The following is a 26,716-nucleotide window of genomic DNA, read 5'->3' on the forward strand; positions in this document are numbered from 1 at the left end:
CTGAAGCCATAAAAATCCTAGAAGAGATTATAGTCAGTAATTTCTCTGATATTGGCCATAGCAACATTTTTCTGTCTCATGAGGCAAGAGGAAAAAAAGCAAAAATAAACGGTTGCAACTACATCAAAGTTAAAAGCTGCCAAGTGAAGAAGGAAATAAAGGCAGCCTACTGAATGGCAGAAGATATGTGCAAATGATATATCCAACAAAAGGGTTAGTATCCAAAATATATAAAGAACTCCTACAACCCCACACCCAGAAAACAATAATCCAATTAAAAAATGGGCAGAAGACATGAGCAGACTTTTCTTCAAAGACATAATAGATGGCCAAAAGACACATATAAAGATGCTCAGTATCACTCATCATCAGAGAAATGCAAATCAAAAATCACCTCATACCTATCAGAATGGTTAAAATCAAAAACACAAGCAACAAGTGTTGGCAAGGATGTGAAGAAAAAGGTATCCTCATGCACTGTTGGTGGGAATGCAAACTGGTACAGCCACTCTGGAGAACAGTTTGGAAGTTCCTCAAAAAGTTAAAAATAGAACTACCCTGAGATCTAGCAATTGCACTACTGGGTATTTACCCCCCAAATACAAAAACACTAATTGAAAGGGGTACATGCACCTCTGTGTTTATTGCAGCATTATTTACAATAGCCAAATTATGGAATCAGCACGTGTCCATTGATAGTGAATGGATAAAAAGATGTGAGATATATCTAGATCTAGATCTATATGTATTATTCAACCATGAAAAAGAATGAAATCTTGGGATGCCTAGGTGGCTCAGTTGGTTAAACATCTGACTCTTGATATCAGCTCAGGGCATCATCTCAGGGTCATGAGATTGAGCTCTGCATTGGGCTCCAATCTGACCATGGAGCCTGCTTAGGATTCTCTCCTTCTCCCTCTGCCCCCCCCCCACGCCACCCCTACCCCTGCTCACGTGCTCTCTCGCTCTCTAAAAAAAAGGAAAGAAATCTTTTCATTTGCAATAATATGGATGGAACTAGAGAATGTAATCATAAGCAAAATTTTTAGAGAATGACAACTGTATTATTTTGAGTCATGTGTGGAATTTAAGACACAAACAAGCAAAGGAAAAAAAAGAGGCAAACCAACAAACAGACTCTTAACTTTAGAAAACAAGCTGATGGTAATTACCAGAGGGGAGGTGGTGGGGGAGTGGGTGAAATACGTAATGTGTAGTAAAGAGTACACTTAGCACGAAGAGCACTAATGTATAGAATTGTTGAATCACTGTATTGCACATCTGAAACTAATATAACACTGTATGTTAACTAAATTGGAATCAGAATTAAAAACTTAATTAAAAATACGTTATTGCTAAAAAATGCTAACCATGATCTGAGCTTTCAGTAAGTTGTAATCACAGATCACTATAACAAATACAATAATAAAAGTTTGAAATATTGTGAGCATTACCAAAATGTAATACAGAGACACGAAGCAAGCAAATGTTGGGAAAATGACACCAGAAGACTTGCGTGATGCAGTGTTGTCACAAACCTTCAGTTTGTAAAAAATTCAGTATCTGTGGAAAACAGTAAAGTGGAGCACAGTAAAACGAGGTATACCTGTATTTATTTGAATTGTAATTAGTTCTTCAAAGCCGAGGACATGTATAAATTTAATTGGATTCCTCTGAAGTTTTCATTTGGTAACACTTAGGATCTTGCCAAGACTCCCCATTTGGTGTCTGCTCCTGATCTGCCCTATCTGTATGCATTCCTGCACATGTACACACGCAGCTTATTGATACATACTCAGCTTTTCTTCCTCTTGTCTTCATTTTGTTTACTGCTTTCTCCATCTTCTTAGTCAGAATTTACCAGAGCATACAAGGAACAAAGAATGTAATGAAGCCTCAAAGACTTTTTTAGAGTAAGCCAGAGTACTTGGGTATATGCTGTTCATGTATCCCTAGCTCTATATAAAGTGGCCCTGCCTACTCCCCACCCCCCACCAACTTGTTCAACTTGTTTCTTTTTATTAACTGGTATTATCAATGAGAAAGGGAAATAATTCTAAATGAAACCTTTCTATTTGTGATCGATTAATGAAGACACAATGAAGATTTAGCAGTAGAAAAATATAAAAAATAAAAATGAATAAAATATATTTTATAAAAAATAAAAAATCTTATTCTGTAAATTCCTTTGACAGGAAAATTCTTAATGCTTAAGTGATACAAACAATAATTCATTTAATGAATATTTGAAAAAATTAGTTTGATGCCCTGATTATCTTGAATTCCCAAAATGGTTACTGAAGATAAAGTTAACTTTTTTTTTCAGATTTTATTTTACTTTTTTATTATGTTATCTTAGTCACCATACAGTACATCATTAGTTTTTGATGTAGTGTTCCATGATTCATTGTTTGCGTATAACACCCAGTGCTCATTACAGCACGTGCCCTCCTTAGTTAGGACTTTCATGTTTTTTTAACTGTTCACTTGTTTTGTTGTTAATTGGAATTGTGTTCATTTTGTTTCAGAAAAGAACTTTTAATGAAGTACGCCATCCATTGTAAAAGTGGAAAAGTAAAGATTATTCATCATGCCTGCTGTGGCTTCAGTTCCTAAAGAACTCTACCTCAGTTCTTCCCTGAAAGACCTTAATAAGAAGACAGAAGTTAAACCAGAGAAAATAAGCACGAGGAAGTATGTATCCTTTGCTAGTTTCACTGAATCATATATTAATTTTTAGTTCATTTCCATATTATTAAATGGGTCAGATAAGTAGTCAGTTTGAAGTTTATTTGAAAAATGGCATCACTTGAAAAAAGTAAAATCTCCTTAGAGAAATTCTTAACTTTATCTTGGCAGAGTATATATGTATTCTGGTAATATGCATGTTTTCTGTTCTTTGGACAGTGTATCAGATTATAAGTTTAAGAGGTAAAGACTACAAGGTTTCAACAAAACTCATTCAGCCACAGTTAATGTCTTTTCCTAAAACAGTATAGATATACTTTTTAATTAAAGATCATTTTTGTCCTTGTATATTTTTTAAAATTTTTTATTTTTTTTAAATTTTCTTATGTTAGTCGCCATACTGGACATCATTAGTTTTTGATGTAGTGTTCCATGATTCATTGTTTGCATATAACACCTAGTGCTCCATGCAATACGTGCCCTCCTTAATATCCACCACCGGGCTAACGCATCCCCCCACCCCCCTCCCCTCTAAAACCCTCAGTTTGTTTCCTGGAGTCCATAGTCTCTCATGGTTCGTCTCCCCCTCTGATTTGACCCCCTTCATTTTTCCCTTCCTTCTCCTAATGCCCTCCATGCTATTCCTTATGTTCCACACATAAATGAAACCATATGATAGCTGTCTTTCTCTGCTTGACTTATTTCACTTAGCATAATCTCCTCCAGTCCCATCCATGTCGATGCAAATGGTGGGTATTCATCCTTTCTGATGGCTGAGTAATATTCCGTTGTATATATGGACCACGTCTTCTTTCTCCATTCGTCCGTTGAAGGGCATCTCAGCTCCTTCCACAGTTTGGCTATTGTGGACATTGCTGCTATAAACATAGGGGTGCCTGTGGCCCTTTTCACTACATCTGTATCTTTAGGGTAAATATCCAGTAGTGCAATTGCTGGATCATAGCTCTATTTTTAACTTCTTGAGGAACCTCCACACTATTTACCAAAGTGGCTGTACCAACTTGCATTCCCACCTATCCTTGTACATTTCACAGATAAGATATGATCCTAGCGTAGTCTTTTTTTGATTAAAAGAGGAGGAACATGTATTTTTTGTCTAATATTTAGCAAAGTATTAATTTGTGCCAATTTGACATGAACTTTCAATCTAATGATTTGTTTTAGGTGTTTTTATTTTTGAAGATACACAGTCTATCTACCTGCTGAGGCTAGAGATGATACTTCACTAATAATGATTACAAAATCTGTCTTGAGATAAAATTTAATAGTGAGGGAGAGGTCCAGGTATTTTGGTATTTACTGAAAGTAATATTCCTAAAAATGCGGTATCAATAAAATTGTTAGCTTGTTGATAGTTTTATCTCTGTTAAGGGACAAGAAGCAATAGCAGAACTTTTCCTCTGAATTAATTTTGACTGAAAAAGGAGAAGATTTGGAGATAAATAAGTAACTACATTATTAATAGAGTTGGAAATAAAGGTTTCAGAAAGAAAGGTGGATTTAGCCAGCCATATATCCCAGACTTGGGGCAAGCAGATTTTAGAAATCAGAGAGAAAAGAGGTGTTCCATGGCTCCTCCGTAAATGGGTAGCTCTAAAAAAAATGATATATATGATCCCAAATGAACCTGTGAAGAGGCATCTAAAGAGACCTATGAATGCACAGGGACATCTTTATGAGTCATTTTCTAAAGGAAATAGAAGGTGGAAAGAAAACAAAACATCAGGGATGAAGAGGAGAGAATAGTAGGAACTTTAAAGATCAGAAAAGAAAATCCCCAAATGAACTGACATTTCTAACAGTTACAGTAGACAAAATGGGCTTTTAAAAAACAGATCTTGGGGCGCCTGAGTGGCTCAGTCGGTTAAGCGTCTGCCTTCAGCTCGGGTTGTGGTCCCAGGGTCCTGGGATTGAGCCCCACATCGGGCTCCCTGCTCAGCAGAGAGTCTGCTTCTCCCTCTGCCTCTTTCTCTCTCTCTCTCATGGATAAGTAAATAAAATCTTTAAAAAAAAACAAAACAGGTCTTTTCAGGGACAGGGAGAATAAGACAGGGATTGGCCCACTTCTTGAACTAGGTTGGTAATATTGATGAGATAACAGAGAAAGCAGTTTTATTTCACTTCTGTTGATGGGGCGCTTGGGTGGCTCAGTCCGTTAAGTGTCCCGACTCTTGATTTTGGCTCAGGTCATGATCTCCGGGTCGTGAAATTGAGCCCCGTGTTGGACCTTGTGGGGAGTTGGCTCCCCCTGTGGAGCCTGCTTAAGATTCTCTCTCCCTTCCCCCCAACCCCGTTCTCGAGTGCGCTCTCTAAAATAAATAAATAGAAATTTAAAAATAAATTAATAAACTTCCGTTGAATGACTTTCAAATGGAAAACAATGGGAAAGATAAAGCCACCTTGAAGCTTTCTCAGATCTAATCCTAAGACAGATCAATTCATTCTAGCAATGGGTTTAGCTCTGGGACCACCCTGATCCCATAAGAAGTGGTATGTCAGCAGGACTCCCTAAATATACCACCACAAACTCATGTTCTTGCTATGGCATAGCACTATTCTAAAGAATGATAGAATCCTTTTAGGATTTTTAGCTGTTTCACTAGACTCACAGTGGCACTGTGGCCATCTCAGCTTGATCTGCATATAAGAGCATGAGATATACATGCATCAGAGTGAAAGAAGTTTAGATAAAACCCAAGGACTGTAGCTCCCACTCCTAAACTCTTCTAGAGAATCTCCTTACTAGCATTGGTTTGATTTATCCTATCCTAGGACTGTGATGCTAACTAGGCAGGGTGTACACACTGACTGAAATGGTCCTTGTATAGGACTGCCTTTGGTCCTAAATATAACTTTGGCCCTTTTCCTTTATGTGGTGGTCTTGGCCTGGCCAACTTCATCATTAATCCATGTTTTAGTTGTGGAGCAGATTGAAAATTACAGAAAACAAGAAACACTGCTCTGTATATATGTTATGGATAAAGCACATTGTATATAAGCATTAGTACTATGACCGGGTTGCCAAAACTTTAGTCCTCAGTGATTGAATTCCTCTTGCAGAAACGCCTATTTTATTAATTTGCTTTCTAAAGACTGTTAACCAGGCAGATGGCCTTAGAATGAATGCCACAGAATCCTCAAATATTTCACCAAAGTGGAATTTTAAGATGACTTATTTTTAGACTTTAAATCACTTTCCCTTCTAGCACCAGTGAATCAGTGTAATTTGGTCATTTTGTAGAAAACTTTAACCAAGTAAAGAGACGGAACTCATGTCTCTTTCCCTGTCCCTTGTTTCTTAGATTTTTAGGTGGGGAGATTTTTACAACATAGTTAGAAAGGGGTGAGGAGAATTGAAAAGTGTTTTACATTAAACATTAACTAAAGATTTTAGCTCCCCTACTTCAGGACAAACGGTATGGTGTTATGTTCTTTAACCGTAGAATATGACTATTATGTGGCTGCCGAAGGACCACTTGTCTCAGGATTATCTATCATAGCAAATTTTTTAAAAAATTGGGCTCAGTGCATTTTGAACAGTTTGATGGTATATAAACAACTATTGGGAAGCAGAAGTATTTATTTGTAGGATAGGGGAATTTTCAGGTTGCATCCAAACATATATGTAACTTTGTATCAGTTACAAAGTCGTGCAGTCTAAATTATGAAATTCATGTTATCAAGATTCTCTGTAGACCTTAAACATGATTTCCCCCCTGCCTGTATGTCAAGTGTTTTAATTATTTTTTTCTCTAATTGAAGTTATGTACAGAGTGCCCTGAAGATCTTCAAGACAGCAGAAGAATGCAGATTAGATCGTGATGAGGAGAGGGCATATGTACTATATATGAAATACGTGACCGTTTATAATCTTATCAAAAAAAGGCCTGACTTCAAGCAACAGCAGGTACCTTTTATTTCTGCATTTTTATTTGCTAAGTTATTTTTGCACAGTAGAGCTATTGATTTTCTCTAAAAGTTTTAACTGATACTGAAATTTAGATCACATTATGCAGCATCAAGTTCAAACTCTTATGCAGATAGAAAAAGCAAACTAAATGTTCAGTTTCTTTATTTGTACATGTATATATGTGGATAGAATCACACTATATACACATACCTAATTTGCCTTGGGTTAGTACAAGTTTATAGCAATGTACAGACGCATATTTTTCTGTTACAATAAATGATCACCAGGTCAAGTGGAAGGATTCAGTTTACTCATGCATTAAATGAGAAAATGTGACTGCAGTCATACTCTCTCGGGATTCAAGATTTAGTCACTTATTGTGTGTGTGAATGTTTTGTTGTTTCTGTTAACTTTTTTATTTGAGTGTAGTTGACATACAATGTTAAATTAGTTTCAGTTGTACAACATAGTGATTGGACAAATTGATACATTATGCTATTCTCACCACAAGTGTAGCTACCATCGGTCACCATACAACACTATTATAATATCATTGACTACATTCCCTGTGTTGTGCCTTTTATTCCCGTAACTTACCCATTCCATAACTGGAAGCCTATCTCTCACTTTCCTTCACCCATTTGCCCTATCCCCTACTCCCTCTCCTCTGGCAGCCATCAGTTTATTCTCTGAATTTACAGGTATGATGCTACTTTTTGTTTGTTTATTCATTTGGCTTTTTTAGATTCCACATGTGAGTGAAATCATATGGTATTTGTCTTTCTCAATCTGACTTGTTTCATTTAGCAGAATACCCACTAGGTCCATCCATGTTGTCACAAATTACATAATCTCATTCTTTGTGTGTGTGTGTGTGCGTGTACACACCACATCTTCCTATTTCATTCATCAGTCCCTGGTTGGTCAGTCACTTGTTCTTATGTGACAGATTTTTATATTTGAGTGACATTGTAGCCATATTAAAGAGTCAGTTAATATTGATTGCTTCCATTTTTATTTATTATTATTATTATTACTTTTTCTTTTAATCCTATGAGCAAGTTCCTTTCTTCCACTTTGCTGAAGCCATGGGGAGGGAGGGAAAATGGGAGAGGTATAGATGGATAAAGAGAACCAATGACTAGGGTAATTGTTGCTAGAGAAAATGGTTGCATTTTCAGCTGCACCAGAAATGGGCAAAAGAAGAACATAGCAAGTAGATTAAAAAAATTGTGGGGCGCCTGGGTGGCTCAGTCAGTTAGGCGTCTGCCTTCGGCTCAGGTCACGATCTCAGGGTCTTAGGATCAAGCCCTGCATCAGGCTCTGTACTTAGCGGGGAGCCTGCATTTCCCTCTGCCTGCCTCTCTTTCTCTCTCTCTCACAAATAAATAAATAAAATCTTAAAAAAAAAAAAAAATTGGAGGACTATTGCGTTGGTGGTTCCACCAGCAAACTTGCTACCAGACAATAGCAGCAACCTATACTGCTTATAGGTTTCTTATCTGGTTGAGAAGCCATTCTTGAATTAAAATTGAGATTTTGTTGTTGTTCACTGAATTGGCTTGCCTTATTTAAATTGACGTACAGAAGTGAAAAATGTTCCCTTATTCTTTGAAATAACTTTTTTTTTCCAGAGTAGTGTGACCAGTATAATTTCTTTGGTTGTTGGTTAAGGGATGGCTTCAGTGTTTTATTTAATAGTGATAAATCATTGCTGGTATTCCTTCTCACCAGCAGAGTTCTGTTAATAATAGTTACAGGGATTTAGATCTAGCTTTGGAAAGGTGACCCCTTGCATTTAGAGGTTCATCCTTCTGTCCACAGATGGCTAGATTGGTCCTATCCTTAGAACATTCTTGGGCATACCTATCTGCAGATACAGAGGCCTGCCCAAATTCAAACAAGTTTCTGCATGCTCTTTGACAGTTTTTATAATATCTGTTAAAGTGGAATTGCTTTTAAAAGAAGTGTAAAAGTGTTAAGTAAATATTTTTGAAAGATTTGCAGCTTCGGATAACTTGGTAGTTTTGGTGTCTCCTGTTTTGTTTGTTGCGGTAGGGCCAATTTTTTATGTATTTACTTCTTGCTGTAATTTTCTTTTCTTTTCTTTTCTTTTCTTTTCTTTTCTTTTCTTTTCTTTTCTTTTCTTTTCTTTTCTTTTCAAGATTTTATTCATTTGACACAGAGAGAGAGGCAGGCAGAGGCAGAGGGGGAAGTAGATTCCCTGCTGAGCAAGGAGCCCAATGGGGAAATCCATCCCAGGACCCTGGGATCATGACCTGAGCCGAAGGCGGCCGCCTAACTGACTGAGCCACCCAGGCACCCCTACTTTTTGCTGTAGTTTTCTAAGTTAATGGTTGCTTTTTTTCTTTGAGAAGATTGGTAGTGTTTTTATAGCTACTTTTTTTTAACTTGGGAAGATTAGGAGTGAAGTTTCATCGATAAGAATTTTTTTCCATTTCCTCAGAGTATCTATTACATTTCCAAAGGGAGTAGTTGAAAGTTGCAGGAGTTGTTCAGCTTAGGAAGCTCCCTGCAAAGGCTCAGGTAACTCAGGCTGTTACTTCTACACTGTAGTTCATTTGCTCTGTCCAGAGTGCATATCTATTTTCTGCCTTAGAACTGTTTTATTGTTTTATTTTATTTAGCCCAACATCTCCAGTGCACTTGAAGTATGTGAAGTGTTAAATTTACTAACTAGGCATTTTCTAGGTTTTACACTTTAAATCAGGTAGGGGCAGAATATAATGTCACTAGTCTTGTTCAGAAACTTGTATCTTTCGCTCTTGTTTTACATGAGGGAATATTTAAGAATTAGATAAAATGCTAATCTAGCAAGCTCACTAGTAAAGGACACATTATATTTCTTATTGAAAAAAATCCGTTTTTGAACAATTTTTTCAGGGTTATCTGCAAAGGGAGATAATATTGAAAATATTAGTGTAGCAAAGTCTAGATAAAATTAGGATTATATTTTCAAATCTGCATGGTATACATGATAATTTATCCTAAATATTATTGGTAAGCCTTTTTATTTGGGAAATCATGAGGCTTGTTTGAATTTTTATGTTCGGGAATAAGAAAGTTCTACTTGGGGGGGGGCGCCTGGGTGGCACAGCGGTTAAGCGTCTGCCTTCGGCTCAGGGCGTGATCCCGGCGTTATGGGATTGAGCCCCACATCAGGCTCTTCACTGGGAGCCTGCTTCTTCCTCTCCCACTCCCCCTGCTTGTGTTCCCTCTCTCACTGGCTGTCTCTATCTCTGTCGAATAAATAAATAAAATCTTTAAAAAAAAAAAAAAAAAGAAAGAAAGTTCTACTTGGGTAAACCTGAGAAACAAACATTTTTAGCCGTGTAAGAATTGGGTATTATTTTTCTATTCTGCCAATTGTCAGTATTATTGAAAACTTAAAAATATTAATTGTGCTCCTTTAAGAGCACAGAGAGAGATAATTATTGACAAAAAAACCTCCCTAATATTAGGGGAGTTTCTTCTGGAAGTTTGTAACAGGCATGCCCAAACACAAACAATTTTTTCAGTATTTAAACAGGGTTAAAGCTGGGCTTATAGGCTGGCTAAAATTTTTAATGAGTTCATGTCAAAAAATTAATGAAACAAGTCATGGTAATTTTGTTTTTGTGTTTTATTTTTATGAGAGAATATCTTACAATAATGATTAAATTTTGTTTTCTATTGAAAACATACTGCATCGGGACGCTTGGGTGGCTCAGTCAGTTAAGCATCTGCCTTTGGCTCAGGTCATGATCCCGGGGTTCTGGAATCGAGCCCCACATCGGGCTCCTTGCTCAGTGGGGAGCCTGCTTCTCCCTCTGCCTGTCACAGGCTCCCCCTGCTTGTGCTCACTCACTCTCGCTCTCTTTCTCTGACAAATAAATACGTACAGTCCTAAAAAAGGAAACATATTGCATCAAAAGTCTGGAAATTGCTGCAGCTAAAGTTTCCAGTTGATACAATATTGAAAAAACTATATACTTGATTGAAATTACATAGTGAAGGGCCTTTTAATTTACTTAGTCTTTATTTAGAAGAATAAGCCTAACCAAAACATGATGTACTTTTATTTATGTATTTTAAGAATTCTCTACACCCATCATGGGACTCGAACTCACGACCCCGACCCTGAGGTCAAGAGTTGCACTTTCTATCTACTGAGCCAGCCAGGCGCCCCAAAACGTGATCTTCTTTTAGGCTAGATAGATAGATATATGATAGCTGTTATCAATAGATTTACTCCACCAGCTCTTAGTGACTGCCTCTCAAAGAGCCAACGATGGATATCTGGCCTCTTGGTCTTTCTTTTTATAAATTTTTTATTACTATATCATTTGTGATGAACTGTGCTACTAGGCTCTGTTTCAGAGTCACACTGACAGGTTGTGGCCAGTTAGATAATTAGATCCAAAAATCAGTTAGCTGAGTCTCACTGTGCTACGGTCATGTCAAACCAACCTTGATTTGAAAATATCTCTGATTGCAGGATCTAATGAATGACCTCTTAGAGAAGTTATTTTTCTTAGCTTTATTATACTTGTTAGTAAATTATGTGCCAAACCTTTCTTTTTAAAGATTATATTATTAATGATATATTTCTACCATTTGATTTTTACTCAAGGTTTCCTCAAGTGTGAAACTTGTTTTATGTCAAAAGTGTTTTGACTCTAGGTGAGAGGTGGGTTGCTATTATAAAGGTGGAGGGAAAAACATTTCAGTTTAAAACAAGGAAAACAAAATAAATGCCATGCTGTGGGTCAATATACAATTTGCTTTACTGCTTCTGATTCTAGAGAAAAAACCCTAAGTAACGTATTTACAGTAGGAAAATATATTTTGCTCCTGAAAGCTTGCTTTTTGGAACTTATTCATAAATAATAGGAATAGTATATATACTTCTTAAAGGTGTCTTCCAAATAAAATTATTACCTTTTAGGGTTTTGTTTTGTTTTGTTTTTCAAACTAATGGTATGAAGAGAACGCTTTTGAAACATTTGGAGAACAAGTTGTATGTTTATGTAGGTTAAAAGTTTAAAAAAAGTGCTTCATTTAATCATAATGTTTTCATCCAGTCTTTCCTTTACATAGCACCATGATTTTAATGTTTTTAGCATTAGTGCTGTGTACAGTGGCCAGTACTAAAAGTATGGGATGGTTTTCTTATAATTTTAGGACTACTTTCATTCAATACTTGGACTTGCAAACATCAAAAAAGCTATTGAAGAAGCTGAAAGACTCTCTGAAAGCCTTAAACTCAGGTACAGACATTATTATAAAATCCCTAAAAGAACATTCATTTAGAAGATAAAAGTAATATTTAGAACTTGTCCATTTATATCTGACCATGCTTATGAATCCCAGTTCCTAGAAATAAATCTTATGTTAACTGGAGCACAAAATTTAGAATCTTTGGCCATATTACCTTTATTATGTTCATGTGTTACCATTCATATTTTTTACTGAAAATCTAAAAATGTTTAGAATGATAGATTGTTAAGGTAAGCATTAGTGTAGTACATCAGAGCTCAGGTTTAATTTTTTCTAACTCTCTGACAGGATTCTTCAGAAAAATATAATTCCTCATATGCCCCAGGTTGTAATGGGTTACTGGACACTGGTCTTACGGGAATGCAGTATTTACTATTAGTTTTGCCTAGTTTGCAGTAGCTATGTATATTTAAAAAACAGATCTAATTCTAGTATTTACCATGACTGGCTTACCAGGCTTATAAAGTAATTAGCAATTAGAAGCAGTATGTTTCCATTTTTAGTTATTAGTCATTCTTTAACAAAATAAAAAGGGAACTGTTTTTCTAAATGATATTTCACGCTTGGATCAATGAACTATTCTAGTTATATACATCATAGTCTTTACTTAGAAATTACCTTTTTGAATTAATATATTCCCTTTATCCTTTTCAGAAATTACTAATTTTAGGGCTGGAGTATATTAGGGTGGTTGATACAATTTAGAATCACTATTCTCTTCCTCCTTTGACCAGTTAATCAAATGAGTAAAACAGAATTTCCCTTATTGATGTTTCTCTTGGATTTGCCTAGTTTTTCCCTACTTGTACTATTACCAAAGATACTCCTTTATCTTTTAGTCATTAAGGCCATTTTCTCACTTATTTGTTGTCTTTACTTTTTATATTTTGAACTACTTCATAAGCGAATGAGTCTTTAGAATTCATTTTAAGAGTGTAAGTCCTTTGAAAAATTGCAGGAGATTTGAATTTTTAAAGGTTGAAATTTTTGGGAGGGAAAGAACAAAAAGAGCATTAAACAACTTTAACTTGAGAGCATAGTGTTTCTTTTCAAGATTTTTGGGCAAGTTGAACTAAATCTACAGAGGGCAGATTTATGAGTTGTTTGTAACAGAACACTGGCAGAATCAAATTTCAGTTGGAGGGAGAAAGTATGCTGCAATAAAATACCCTATAGTGGGGTGCTAATTTTATGGAACTGTAACTCTTTTATTTTTCATGATCATGCCAATAAAAGACATCTTGACTTCTTTTCTCAACTAGATATGAAGAAGCCGAAGTTCGGAAGAAACTTGAAGAAAAGGACAGACAGGAGGAAGAGCAGCTGCAGAAACAGAAAAGGCAGGAAGCAGGAAGAGAGGATAGTGGCACATCACCTAAAAGTTCCTTGGAAAATGTAATGGATTCTAGAGACAAAACCCAAAAGGTATTTCAAATTTATTCGTGAAGTAAAAAGACCGGTTCTTTTCTTCAGATGATGTGCTTAAGGCAAGTTGAGATAACCACTACAATGTACTTTGAGGCAACAGGGGTAAAATTTAATGCGTTTTTATTAGAAGTTGAATTAAATATTCCAGCTTCGTTTGATTCCTTTCTTTTGGAGCTTTACAGAACTCTGTTCTGCATATCAGTCGGTTTTTTGCCATTACTATCAACTCGATTAGAGCTGTAGAAAGAGCATTTGAGCTGTGATTCAGTATATCTAAGTTCCAGTCCTATGTCAAGTGTTGCTTCACCCTTCTAGGACTTTATTTCCTCATTGCCAAATGAAGATCTTGAAATAGATGATCTTTAAGGTCTCCTCTTTCAATGTAATTTACATTGAAAAAGATTTGGTATACTACTTATTTGATGCCCAACCTTACCTGTTTCTAGGGTCTCGTACTCTCTTCGCTTTTTCTTCCTTTCTGACCATTTCCCTTCCCTCTTCCTCTTTTGTTTCATTTTATTCAGTGACCACTTGTAATCTAGCCACATCATTTGTTTGCCAAGAACCATCAGTGACAAAGTCTATACCTGCCAGCTACCGCTCTGTCTTCTTTTCTTCACCTTCTGAGAAATTATTCTTCCTAAAATATAATTTCTTTCTTTTCTTTTGTGTGTCTGTGTTTGCTAAAATATAATCTCTAATGCACTGTTGAAATTCATGGAAAGATTTCTGCTTTGCTTTTTCTTAAGGATTTTGTAGCTTTCAGCTATCATTTGTATGTGATCATCATCGGTTTCATTGAGAGATAGTTATTGAATTACTTGTGATTGTACTAGGCACTATGTAAGAAGAAGTGAAGAAATATGGTTTGTTGATTGTAGGAACTCATAATGTAAGATAAATAACACTGCCCTAGGGGGATGTTTTTTTGTAGGTCAAGTGGCTGATACAAATAAGTAACAAGACTTCAAAGAATTATATGAAAGGGACTTTTCAATCTCTTCATTTTTTTGCCTTTCCAGCAGGAGAGCCAGCTACTTTTATTACTTTTACTTTTGTTTAGCCTTTTTATACTGAAAAGAAGTACAATTAGACACTGTTACCCAGTGTCAATAATCAGTTAACATTTGTCACATTTTGTATCTGCGCCTCTCCCCTTTTGCTAGATTATTTCAAAGCAAGTTCCAGAGGACATACCATTTTACTCTTAAATATTTCAGTGTGCATCTCAAAGAAAGGGACATTTTCTTTATAATGACAATGCTATGTTTTCATCTCACAAAATTAACAAGAATTCCCTGATATAATCTAATACCCAGGCTATATTCACATTTACCCACTGTTTCACAATGATATTTTAGAGTTGATTTATTTGAATTAAGATCCACACAAGGTCTACTCGTAGTCTTCTGATTGTTTTGTCTCTTAAATTAAGTCTCTGTAGTACTCTCTGCTGGAGTGCCCCCTTTCTTTTTTTTTATTTCATGCATTTGACTTTTTAATTCAGGTGAAATGAACCAGCCACATTCTGGATTTATCTGATTGTTTCCTCCTTGTATCATTTAATCTATATTTCTATCTTCTATATTTCTTGTAGGCTGGAATTTCAACCTAGAAGCTTAATAGGATTCAGGTTCAGTTTTTGCTTTTGGCAAGAATGCTTCGTAGGTGATACTGTGCACTTCATATTGTATCATGTTAGGAGGCACATTACATACAGTTCTTTTTTAATTTTAGTGATGCTAAAACTGATCACTAGGCTCAAGTGGGTCATTGGTTTTTCATCTATAAAATGAGTTAGTACCTTACTGAAATATCCCATGTTGTCTTGGTTAGAAAATACAAATTTGTATTTTTACAAATTTTTATTTTCCTTCAATTATGTAATATTGAACTCTGAAAGGAATAGCCAGAATTTTTATTTCATTGTAAGAAATATTCCGTCATCAAATTAAATATTAAATTTCTGTAACAGTCTGTATTTTTATATTATATTTAGCCCTTAACTGAGGAAATTTCAAGGAAGCGTTATATGATTCTGATGTGCTGCTAGTTATTTTAGCTGTTTTCTGCTACCAGATAACCTGATGAAGCCATGACTCTTCATCTGTATTTTAATAAAATGCCAGTACTCTGCACACTTCATTTTCTGGGCTTTCAGTTTCAGTGAAGTAATAGAGTTGAAGTTTCTGTTTCTATGAAAATTTTTACTTCTGTTAAAGTTGAAACTTTTTTTTTCTATGATATAGATAAATGGTGAAAAGAGTGAAAAAAATGAGACCACAGAGAAAGGTAAGTGTGTACAGAAAGAGGGAGTTCTTTCAGGTTATTATCGAGATCTTCTTTTAATCCGAATAAGCTTCAGATTTTACGTTATATTTTTATGTAAGCAAACAATGTTTACATACATTTTGTGTGTAAGCTTTATCATTTTTCTTAGTCTGTATAATTATATCGAAAACGTGTTTATATTCTGCATATATCATGGAGAATATTAATGGTGATATGTAATTAAAAACATCAAAGCACAGTTTGTGCTTTTCAGTGGTTTTTTTTTTTTTTTCCAAGATGTAGTTTAGCATAGGGGTTAAGAGCATGGACTCTTCAAAGTCAGACTGCCTAGATGTTGAATACTGTCTCCTCCTTTGAATTTCCTGTGATCTTGAGCATGTTACTTAACCTCTCTACTTTAATTTCCCCCTCTGCAAAGTGAGGATAGTAGTAGTATCTGTTGTATAGACTTACTGTAAAGATTGAAAAAGTTAATATAGGTGGAACTCTTAGTGACTTTATATAAGTGAACTTTGTCAAAGGGTTCGTGTATTAGCTATTATGACTTATGACTCTAGTTTGTAGACCTGATTATTTAAAAGTCTTCTCCATTTCCCTCAAAAAAATCTAAACCAGTAATTTGGATGTTATCCATAGGTGGTATTGATACTCCAGTCACAAATATGTGACCTAAACAGCAAAACTCAGTTGCATAAGTTTTCCTCTCTCAGAAAAGTTTCAATTTAAATATTAATTATATGTAGCACTAAAATAAATCCCTATTTAAAATATTACTGTACAACAGGGGGTGCCTAGATGGCTCAGTCAATTGAGCACCCGACTCTTGATTTTGGCTTAGGTCATGATCTCAGGGTTGTGAGATTAAGCCGTACATCAGGTCCCGTGCTCAGCAGAGGGATCTGCTTGAGAGTCTCTCCCTCTCCCTTGGCCCCTCCCCTGCTCTAAAATAATAAATAAATCTTTTAAAAAAATTAAATATTACCATACAACAATTTAAAAAATAAACAATGTAGTAAGATACCTTCCTAAAAGCTGTTATTAATTCATTCCAAGATTTGTTTTTAACTGTGTTTTTTGTATCTCAACCTGCTTGGATGTTACTTTTCCAAGTGGTTTGTTCCCAACTTTTTAAGACAATTTTGTTGTCAAAATGATCTTGATGCTTAGAGAGGGAAATAGGATGGTTATTAGCTGGTGGGTATTTTAGCTTAGAAGATACCGTGACTACATTCTTCTCACATCTCACTGCCGAAATAGTTCTTTTCATTTTAAGCTTTCTTGTAGTAACTTTTTATTTTTTTTAAATCTTTGTTTGCTTGTTTATTTATTTTTAAAGTTTCTATTATCGAAGTACAGTTGACCTTGTGCTTTTTAATCTTCATTTTCGGGTGGTAGAAGGTGGAAGAGGTCAATAGCAACATAACAAATTTTTATTTTGGCTAAATATTAAAGGGCTAGAGAGTAAACATTTTGGGCTTGGGGGTGGGGGATGCTGTCATTCTTGCTGTCTCAGCTAGAAAACAGCCATAGACAATATGTAAACACTTTTGTGTAGCTATGGTCCACTAAAAACAGGTAGCTATAGTTTGTCAACCCCTGACGCAGAACACAAATAAGCTTTTGGCTTATTACTCTAGGAATACTTGAAAATCTATACGTTTTTCAAAAAGCCCCTCATAAGACCTCATCAGAGACTTTTTAAAAAGAATTTAGAATCTGTCAAAAATTTTTGAACCATAGATGTTTGTTCTGGTTGACATTTGTCAAATGATTTAATTATTAAAAAGAGAATAAGAATGTTTTCATGAGATACATATATTAATTTCCTTTATTTTATTCCATCAGTAGAGCCAGCACCAGGTGTAGTTGTAACCTCAAGAGCAAGTTTTGGTGTTTTAAGCCTTCAGAAACAACATTGAACTAGCTTCTTGATAAATGTCAGAAACACAAATTATATTTAATTTTAGTTTAAAAAGTAATAAGTAGTATGGTGGGGTAGCAGGTATATGATACCTAGTACACTTCACTCTTCTAGAAGAAGACATGATTGTTCTGTGTTTACTGAACAGAGCTAGGTATTTCTTGTTGCTTATATTGTCTGTCTTGATTCCAAGGAACAGTCACAGCAAAGGAGCTATACACAATGATGATGGATGAAAACATCAGCTTGATTATAATGGATGCTCGAAGAATGCAAGATTATCAGGATTCCCATATTTCAAATTCTCTCAGTGTTCCTGAAGAAGCCATCAGTCCAGGGTGAGTCACTGTGTATTTAGGTAAAATGGTTAACTGTGGACAGTAGTAGATATTACCCTAGCATCCAAGCTACACATGATAAAGTTGGTTTTTTCTTCCTGTTGCTCCTTAATGGCACACTTTACCCTTTCTCTGAAGGGTGGTGTAAAGGACATTCTGGTTTGGCTGTTTTCTCCTGTTTGTGGCATTTGTAGTCTTATTAGAAAAGAAGTGAAGCTGCCTTTGTGTGCCTTCTCTCCCGAGCTTTTTGTTGACTAATTTCTCCTGTTATTTTCTGTTTGTGAGCTCGTGAAGCATATGCACCAAATTGACTAAAATCGTGAACTAATTGTTTTTTATTTTGAAATACCCCATCCCATTATCAGTGGTAAAAGAGTACACAAACACTTTTAAAAAAAAAAAAAAAAAGGCAGTATAGCCGAATGATTCAGCGATCAGATAGACTCTGAAGTCAGACTATATTCAGATTGTAACCATCTCTTATCAGCTACGTTACTTCTAGCGATTGACCTCACCTGTCTAAGCCCATATTTCCATCTGTAAAACAGGGATAGTAAAACTACCGATTCCAGAAGTTTTGAGAAGTTTAAGTGAGAAATTTTATACACACACACTTAGCACAGTGGCTGGCAGTTACTAAAGTGCCACTTACTTTAGTAAGGACTTATTAAAAAGTTTTTTTTCTTCTTTGATTAAGTTTTAATCTATAAAATAAAGTTACTTGCATGGATATATTACATATTAAAAACTATCATAATAGCTACAGAGCTAAAATTCCATATCCAGAGCTATTTTTACTATTTTGGGTGTTATATAAATTATATAACCTCTCCAGGTCTTAGCTTATAGGATTGGATTAGTTAAAATCTATGGCCTATTTTAAGACCTAACTTAACATTGAAAAGATACACGTTTTAAATTAGGTAATAAAATTTGCATAGTTTTTGTCACATTGTTGATGCTTGACAAATGTTTGACTTGAAGAATAGGGCGCTTTGTAAATATGCTGTTTAAAAGTGAGACTGGAGTGCTTAGTCCATTCAAGTAGGTGTGAATATATTCCCAGGTATTTAATCTTTGGGTGGTGTAATCTATAGTAATAGAAAGCTGGTGGTTTTTATTGAGCTTAAGTGTTTCCCAAAATATGAGAAATTTGACTACTGTGAAACTCATGATGAGTTTAGGTTGAAGATTAAAGAACAATGAACTGCATGCCAAGAAAATTATTCCCCTTTAATTTTTGTTTCAGTCTTTCAGAAGTAGTTATAAGAAGTCTCAGTTTGGTGTTAGCATTCCTTTTTAATATTTGCTAATCTCCTTTCGTAGAGAGCAGGCCTCAGACTTTTTGTAGGTTACAGTATCTGCAGCTAGCTGATGATGATTACTATATTCCTTCTTTGTCTTTTTTAACATTTTAATACAGTATAGTATACATACAAAAGTACTCCCATCCTAAGTATTTAGCCCAGTGAATTTTCAAAAACAACACACCCATTTAGCTAACATCTGGACCAGAAATAGAGTATTACCACCACTCCAGAAGCCTTTCATAACGCCCTCTGTTAGTTACTACCCATATCCCCACCCACCAAAGGGGACCACCAACTTCTAACAGATTTCTTTTTGTCTGTTTTTGTATTTTATATAAAAGGAAATTTACACTGTAGTCTTTTATGTTTGGCTTCTTATACCCAACTTTGTATTTGTGAGGGGGCCTGGGTGGCTCAGTTGGTTAAGCATCTGCCTTTGGTTCAGGTCATGATCCCAGGGTCCTGGAATCAAGCCCCATGTCGGGCTCCCTGCTCATTTGGGAAGCCTTCTCCCTCTCCCTCTGCCTGCTGCTCCCCCTGCTTGTGCTTATTCTCTCTCTGTCAAATAAATAAATAAAATCTTTAAAAAAGACAAAAACAAAACTTTGTGTTTGTGAAAGTCATCTGTATTATTGTGTATAGTTGTGGTTCATTTATCCTCATTGCTGTATGCTGATTTATTGTGTGAATATAACTACTGATCTATTTTATTTTTATGATTGTCCTTTATTAGATATGATGCTGTTTTTCCATGTATATAGGAATATACATTTTCCTGTTAAATTTAAGTAAAGGATCACTTTCAATTAAGTAATTAAATTAATAATTGTTTAAATATTAAATAATAGCCGAAGTAGTGCAAAATTGAAGCAGCTTGTGAAGATGATACGTGAAAGACTGAAATTTGGGAAATACTGGTTGATACTATTATTTCGTGATCATGGTATTTTTTGTAGAATACTGATTTTGAATTTTTAGACAAAGAGTATTTAGGCAAATATATCCCTAGAGTCAGAAATAGTCCTTAAGAATACCCCATTTCAGTATTTTTCATTCTTTGTTGACCAAACATCCTTCTGATCACTATGTATCAGGTGAGAATATTATGAGACAATATTTTGTATTTCTTCTCTTTTTCTTTATTTCCTAGAAGATATAGTAGCCAACATTATTATATAGGAATGAGGGGTTTTTTTCTTTTTTTTTTAATTTACTTTTTTTTTTAATTTTAATGTTTTTTTATTATATTATGTTAGTCACCATATAGTACATCCCTGGTTTCTGATGTAAAGTTCGATGATTCATTAGTTGCGTATAACACCCAGTGCACTTTCTTTTAAACAACCTAAACCATTTTGTCTTACGAATAAAAGTGCACCAGTCCTGCCTTGCCAGTATCATTTAAATATTAAAATGCTTAGTTGCTTCGCCAGGAATAATATGGAGTTCCTTACCTGGAGGAGCAAGTCTGTATTATTCATTCAGTCATTCAGCAGATATTTACTGAGCATTAGTTTACTATGGGTTGGATTGCTATGGTCTAAGTGCTGGGGCTTAACTGTTGAACAAAAATTTTGCTTCACAGAACTTGTATTTTAACAGGGAGGTGTGGTAGTGAAACAGACAGTAAAACTTGAAATGTATGCCTGCTACTAATAAGTTCTGTGGACATGGGTGTGTCAAGTGTGTACACTGGGATAGGTATTAAAATCTTAATCCAGAAAGGCTTCGCAGAGAAGCTATTACTGAGCAGATCTTGAGGGGTAAGGGAAATGAGTGATGCAGTTATCTGAGGGAAAAGGATTCCAGACAGAAGGGCAGCAGGAGCAGAGGCCCTTAGGCAGGAGTACACCTTGATAACCAGGAACTACAAAGAAGCCAGTGGCTGGTGTGGAGGAGTCAGGGGGCAAGTAGTTAGTGATGAGGAGCTGATATAATAGGATTGGGGGGGAGGGGCCATGCTGCAGGCCCATTCTGAAGACTTTAGGTAAGAACTTTTAACTTTTATGTGAGCGAAAGAGAACGTGAACAACATGCTTTAATGTAGAGTTGGTATTATTCACAGCTGATGATTTAAGAGGCAGCACTGCAAAACAACTAAGAGCATGGACATGAACCAGATTGCCTGAGTTTGAATTTGACTTGACTTGGCAGCCGTAACCTTGGGGAGGTTACTTAATATCTTTGTGCTTCAGTTTCTCCATTTATAAAATGGGGATAGTAATGTCTGCTTCATAGGATCTGTAGTGAGGATTCAGTGAGAGTCTATAAATAAAGCATTTAGAATAGTACCTGGCACATAGTAAATGCTCTGTGTGTTTGTTAAATAAACATTTTGGTATCTGGCTAACTATTAATTATATAGGTATAAGAGAACTGAAGTATAAATAATGTTACTCAAGTGATCCCCCCCAGTGATTTACTTGTAGCTGAGAGAGGGAGGGGCTCAGATGACTTCCTCTGTTTTCAGTTTTGGCCCCCCTTTTTTTGTGAAGGGTCAGAATTGAGTCTATTTCTTTTAGTTTCTAATGATTACTAAAATATACTTCAATGTTATGCAAAGGTGAAGTTGTTAAACATGTTGGGATATTTAATACCCTGATACACAGTTAGACCTTAGAAAGAAATGTTTCTTAAAGTTCGCTGTGATGTGATACAGACTAGAAGAAAACTCAGTGTCTTATATTAGTATATTAGGACTTCTCGTCTACCTTTGCCCCAATACAAATGTTAATACATTTCAGAGTCACTGCTAGTTGGATTGAAGCAAAACTCCCAGATGATTCTAAAGACACATGGAAGAAGAGGGGGAATGTGGAATATGTGGTACTTCTTGACTGGTTTAGTTCTACAAAAGATTTACAACTTGGAACAACTCTACGGAGTCTGAAAGATGCACTTTTCAAGGTTAGCAAGTTTCCTTGTTAGTTTACTGTGATTGTAAGCGTTATTTGGTTGTTAGAAAGGTATATTGACTAGCTGTTTATCTCAAGGATAAGAAGATCCATCAACTTTGGTTGTAAATTTTTTTAAAAATTCAGACCCGAGGGGCGCCTGGGTGGCACAGCGGTTAAGCACCTGCCTTCGGCTCAGGGCGTGATCCCGGCGTTCTGGGATCGAGCCCCACATCAGGCTCCTCCGCTATGAGCCTGCTTCTTCCTCTTCCACTCCCCCTGCTTGTGTTCCCTCTCTCGCTGGCTGTCTCTATCTCTGTCGAATAAATAAATAAAATCTTTAAAAAATAAATAAATAAATAAAAATAAAAATTCAGACCCGAGGGGCGCCTGGGTGGCACAGCGGTTAAGCACCTGCCTTCAGCTCAGGGCGTGATCCCGGCGTTCTGGGATCGAGCCCCACATCAGGCTCCTCCGCTATGAGCCTGCTTCTTCCTTTCCCACTCCCCCTGCTTGTGTTCCCTCTCTCGCTGGCTGTCTCTATCTCTGTCGAATAAATAAATAAAATCTTAAAAAAAAAAAAAAATCAGACCCGAAAGATTAGTTTTCAATCACCAAGTAACAACAAACTGATCTATCTAAAGTAGGATTAGAATTTCCAGGAACATAAGTTATCTGAAAAAAGCATTATTTTTTGTTTTAAGAATTAGACATGCAAACATAAAAGCAAAGGAAGAAGTCCTTGAGGAGAAAAAGATAGACTGACTTGATAAAATAAAACTTCAAGTGTGAAAAAATGTTAAAAGATGAGAATGCAGGAAACAGGAAAGTATTTGCAACAAACATGGCAATACATTTGGCCTTTGAACAACGCAGGGATTAGGGGTGCCAACACCCTGCGACAACTTTTGACTTCTCCCAACTTGTACTGCTAATAGCCAGAACAGTTGATCAACATAACATAAACAGTCGATTAACACATATTTTGTATATTATATGTATTATACGTTATATTCTTGCAGTAAAGTAAGCTAGAGAAAAGAAAATATTATTAAAATCGTAAGGAAGAGAAACTACATTTATAGTACTGTACATATATTTATTGTGCATGTATTTATCTGCCTATATAGGCGGATGGGCAGTGTCAGGACAAGGTCGGTGGCAACAGTGGGTCTGGCCCTGGGATGGCAGTGTTCCACAGCCTGGTAGCTTCTGCTCAACAGTGGCAGCTGCTGGGTAGGCCTGCAGGTAGTGACAGCACCCTGGAGCACAGTACAGCTGCCCCGTCTGCCTAGGTAGAGATGTGCCACCAGCCTGTGGCTACTGGCAACTATAGCCACACGTGTGTGTTCTGGCCTCCAGGAACCACCGTGCCGAGTGATCTGCCCCTGGCCAGGGAGGGTCCTAAACCCAAAGAGGACCAGGGCAGGGAGGGAGGAATGTCAGGGATGCTTGGCTTCCTGGGCAGCACTGTCCTGCCCTCTGGGTACAAACCTCTACTTCAGCCCAGCCTCCTGCCCACCAGCCTAGAGCTTTCAACCTAACCGCTCTCTTGGCACACGGTGAACTGTAGCCCTGTCCAGTTTGGGGATTGCTGGGGGCTGCTGACAGCCTTGGGAGGTTTCCCTGGGTACTCAGTGGGCAGCAGGCACTACCTCTGCACCAGTCGCTTTCGATTTGTTTCCATGGAGACTGGGGTGGGCAGTTGTAAATAAATGCCTGTGGCTTTTGCTGTCAACTCAAAAGAAAAAAAAAGCGTGTAAGTAGACCTGCGCAGTTCAAACCCATGTTGTTCAACAGTCAGCTATAGTTTAGAACACCCAAAATATGAAGAGTTTTTGCAAATAAGAAAATCATTTAAGATAAAATAAGCAATGGACACAGACCTGAACAAGTGACAGAACATAAAAATGATCTTTACTAGTAGAAATGCAAATTGAAATAGTAAATGCCATGTTGCTCACTAAATTAACAAAAGTAAAAATAATGCTTATTTAATTTGTTAAATTATTAAGCTGATAGCACTGAATGCTGGTTAAGATTAAACTTGATGTGCTGGTAGGAAGGTCAGTTGATGGAACATTACCCTTCAGGGGACAATCTTAAGCCCTTAAAACAATTCATGCTTTAAAACAGGGAATTTGGAAATACACCCAAGTATAGATGAAACTGCTAATAATCAGCAACTTTTGACCTCCAAAAGTGGCAGTTTCATGAAGTACAATCTAAGATAAATGGAAGTTGAGTGTATGATAAAGATGACAAATCAGTGTGGATGAGATTGAGTCCTGTGTCGGGTTCTCGCTGAGTGTGGAGTCTGCTTAAGATTCTCTCTCTCCCTCTCTGTCCCCCACCCCCCACAAACTCTCTCTCTGTAAAAAAAACATAAAAATAAGTTGTTTTTCCCTTTTGCATGATAAAAAAACAAAACAAAACAAATCAATGTGGAAAAGATGCACTGAAATGGTTTGGGGACAGCTGGCTAGCCACTAAGTAAAGAATGGGGACCCCTACCTTACTTCTTAGATCACAGTGTATTCCACATGGGTCAATGACATAAATATGTTGATTGAAACAAGAAATACTAGGAAAAACCATTTGTGGGTGTTTTTTATTATCTTGATGCTAAATCAGACTGTAAAGGAAGATCTATATATTTGACTGTGTTAAAAATCCCATAAGTCAATCAGGAAAAATAATTGTAACATATATGACAAAGAGCTATTTTTCTTAATATTCCGAGTACCCTCAGCATTTACTAAAAAAATTGCAAACTCTACCGAAAAATGGACATGGGAGATTAGTTAGGTCCTAGAATATTAATGGTTAATAAGTATCCTAAAAGATGTGCAGCTTAACTAATAAAAGCTAATTAAAACATGATACCATTTTATGTCCGCCAGTTTGGTAAAAATTATAAAGATTTAGAATAGGCATTCTCATTTGTTGACAAATATATAAATTGGTATTGTCTTTTTGAAGGGCAGTTTCGCAGCATCTACCAAACTTTTAATCCAGCAGTTCTAGTTCTAGTAAATTATCCTAAAAAAATACATGGTTATATATTTTTAAAGATCAGGAATAAAATGTTTATGTGCCTTGGCTCAGCAACACCACTTCTGGGGATTTTCCCTAATGGAGTTGATTGAGTGTGTGCATACACAAGGATCTTCAGTGTTTATCTCAGCATTGTTTAAAATTAAATGGGGAAAATAACCATAATGTGTTCCGATGATTGATTCAGTTTGGGGGTGGTGTGTGTGTGTGTGTGTGTGTATAAAATAGAATATTATCTGGTCATTACAAATGGTGATAAAACTGTTAATAAAAGATGTTCATATAAGAGAAAAACAGCAGCATAGAAGTCACCGTTTCGTGAAAATAAAATCTATAAAGTATTCATGTGCATAGAAAACTCTAAGAATAAACCCTGAAATGTTAAAGTGGTATATCTGGGTGGTTAGATTATGGATGATTTTTATTGTATATGAACTTTTTTTCATAACTTTCTTCCGAGATCATGGATTACTTGTGTGGTTTTAAAAACCTGATGTATCCATTTGTTTCATTCAATGCTGAATTTTGAATTCAGCTCTCGTTTTTTATCATTTCAAAGATGAATCTTTAAGAGAGCAGTTTTAAAATTCAGTTTTTTTGTGTTTTTAATTGTGAAGAGACTGCCGCCATATTAAAAATACTATTTCCTTATTTTATAGTGGGAAAGTAAAACTGTCCTGCGCAATGAGCCTTTGGTTTTAGAAGGAGGCTATGAAAACTGGCTCCTTTGTTATCCTCAGTATACTACAAATGCTAAAGTTACTCCACCCCCACGAGGCAAGAATGAAGAGGTGTCTATCTCATGTATGTATGTGAAAATTTTTGTTTAAAATTGCTTTGGTAAAATAAACTTTAAATTATTTGTGTTCTCAGGGTAGTGGTCTTGGTTGTGTGTGTACTTGTCCTATTGGGTAGCAGTTTGTTTTCAGGCATAAAAAATACCAGATGTCCACAGCGTGAAAGTTAATTCTTTAAGATTGTTGTGGTTGTCACCTCATTTACTTTACATTGAACTATTACATATAATATGCAAGAGTTATGTAAGTACTATTTATGGGGTTTGCTGTTCTTTGAAAAATGTTATTCTTTTTGGGGATTTTAGTGGATTTTACTTATCCTTCACTGGAAGAATCAGTTCCTTCTAAACCTACTGCCCAGATGCCACCTCCTTCTGTAGAAGTAAATGAAAGTATAGAATTGATAAATGATCAAGATGAGAGAATGGTACCACAGAACATATCAGCTCCAGTTGAGCCAATTGCTGCTTCTAATTCTGATGTTTTACCCATAATTCAGCCAGTGCCTGTTACAAAGAACGTTCCACAGGTATGTTCTTGATTTCTTTTTAACTTTATTGTTTCTCTTTTTTTAATATTACATTAAATGCATAGTATACAAATGAAGTTTTATATATAACCTTTTATATTTTATAAAGAAAAATACGAGTGAGGAAAATTTATATGTTTTGGTGCCTTTTGGCTATAAAAATTTTTCATTATAATTCAGTCCTGTTGCCACAGCAGCATTAGAATAGATAATTCAAAAGATTTCAGAGGCAGCTAGCAATCCATTTACTA

The 26,716-nt window shown here is 36.0% G+C and overlaps 1 protein-coding gene across 4 annotated transcripts in view; it reads left to right on the forward strand.

Annotated features, from left to right (window-relative positions):
- The window catches only part of USP8 (ubiquitin specific peptidase 8), a 75,255-nt gene that overhangs the window by 18,891 nt on the left and 29,648 nt on the right, over positions 1-26,716 (forward strand). For 3 of the 4 annotated variants that reach the window (XM_026518464.4, XM_044390969.3, XM_026518465.4), the window contains exons 2-10: positions 2,529-2,694; positions 6,472-6,616; positions 11,804-11,889; positions 13,162-13,324; positions 15,577-15,619; positions 17,734-17,878; positions 21,933-22,095; positions 25,799-25,943; positions 26,242-26,465. In XM_026518464.4, coding sequence (XP_026374249.2) covers positions 2,591-2,694; positions 6,472-6,616; positions 11,804-11,889; positions 13,162-13,324; positions 15,577-15,619; positions 17,734-17,878; positions 21,933-22,095; positions 25,799-25,943; positions 26,242-26,465 — 1,218 coding nt within the window. In that variant the 5' untranslated portion in view covers positions 2,529-2,590. Of the gene's footprint in view, positions 1-2,528; positions 2,695-6,471; positions 6,617-11,803; positions 11,890-13,161; positions 13,325-15,576; positions 15,620-17,733; positions 17,879-21,932; positions 22,096-25,798; positions 25,944-26,241; positions 26,466-26,716 lie in introns of those variants that run through there. The other variant, XM_048219146.2, reaches the window with a different exon arrangement.

The sequence above is a fragment of the Ursus arctos genome, unplaced genomic scaffold, assembly GCF_023065955.2.
Source record: "Ursus arctos isolate Adak ecotype North America unplaced genomic scaffold, UrsArc2.0 scaffold_36, whole genome shotgun sequence".
Lineage (NCBI taxonomy): Eukaryota > Metazoa > Chordata > Mammalia > Carnivora > Ursidae > Ursus > Ursus arctos.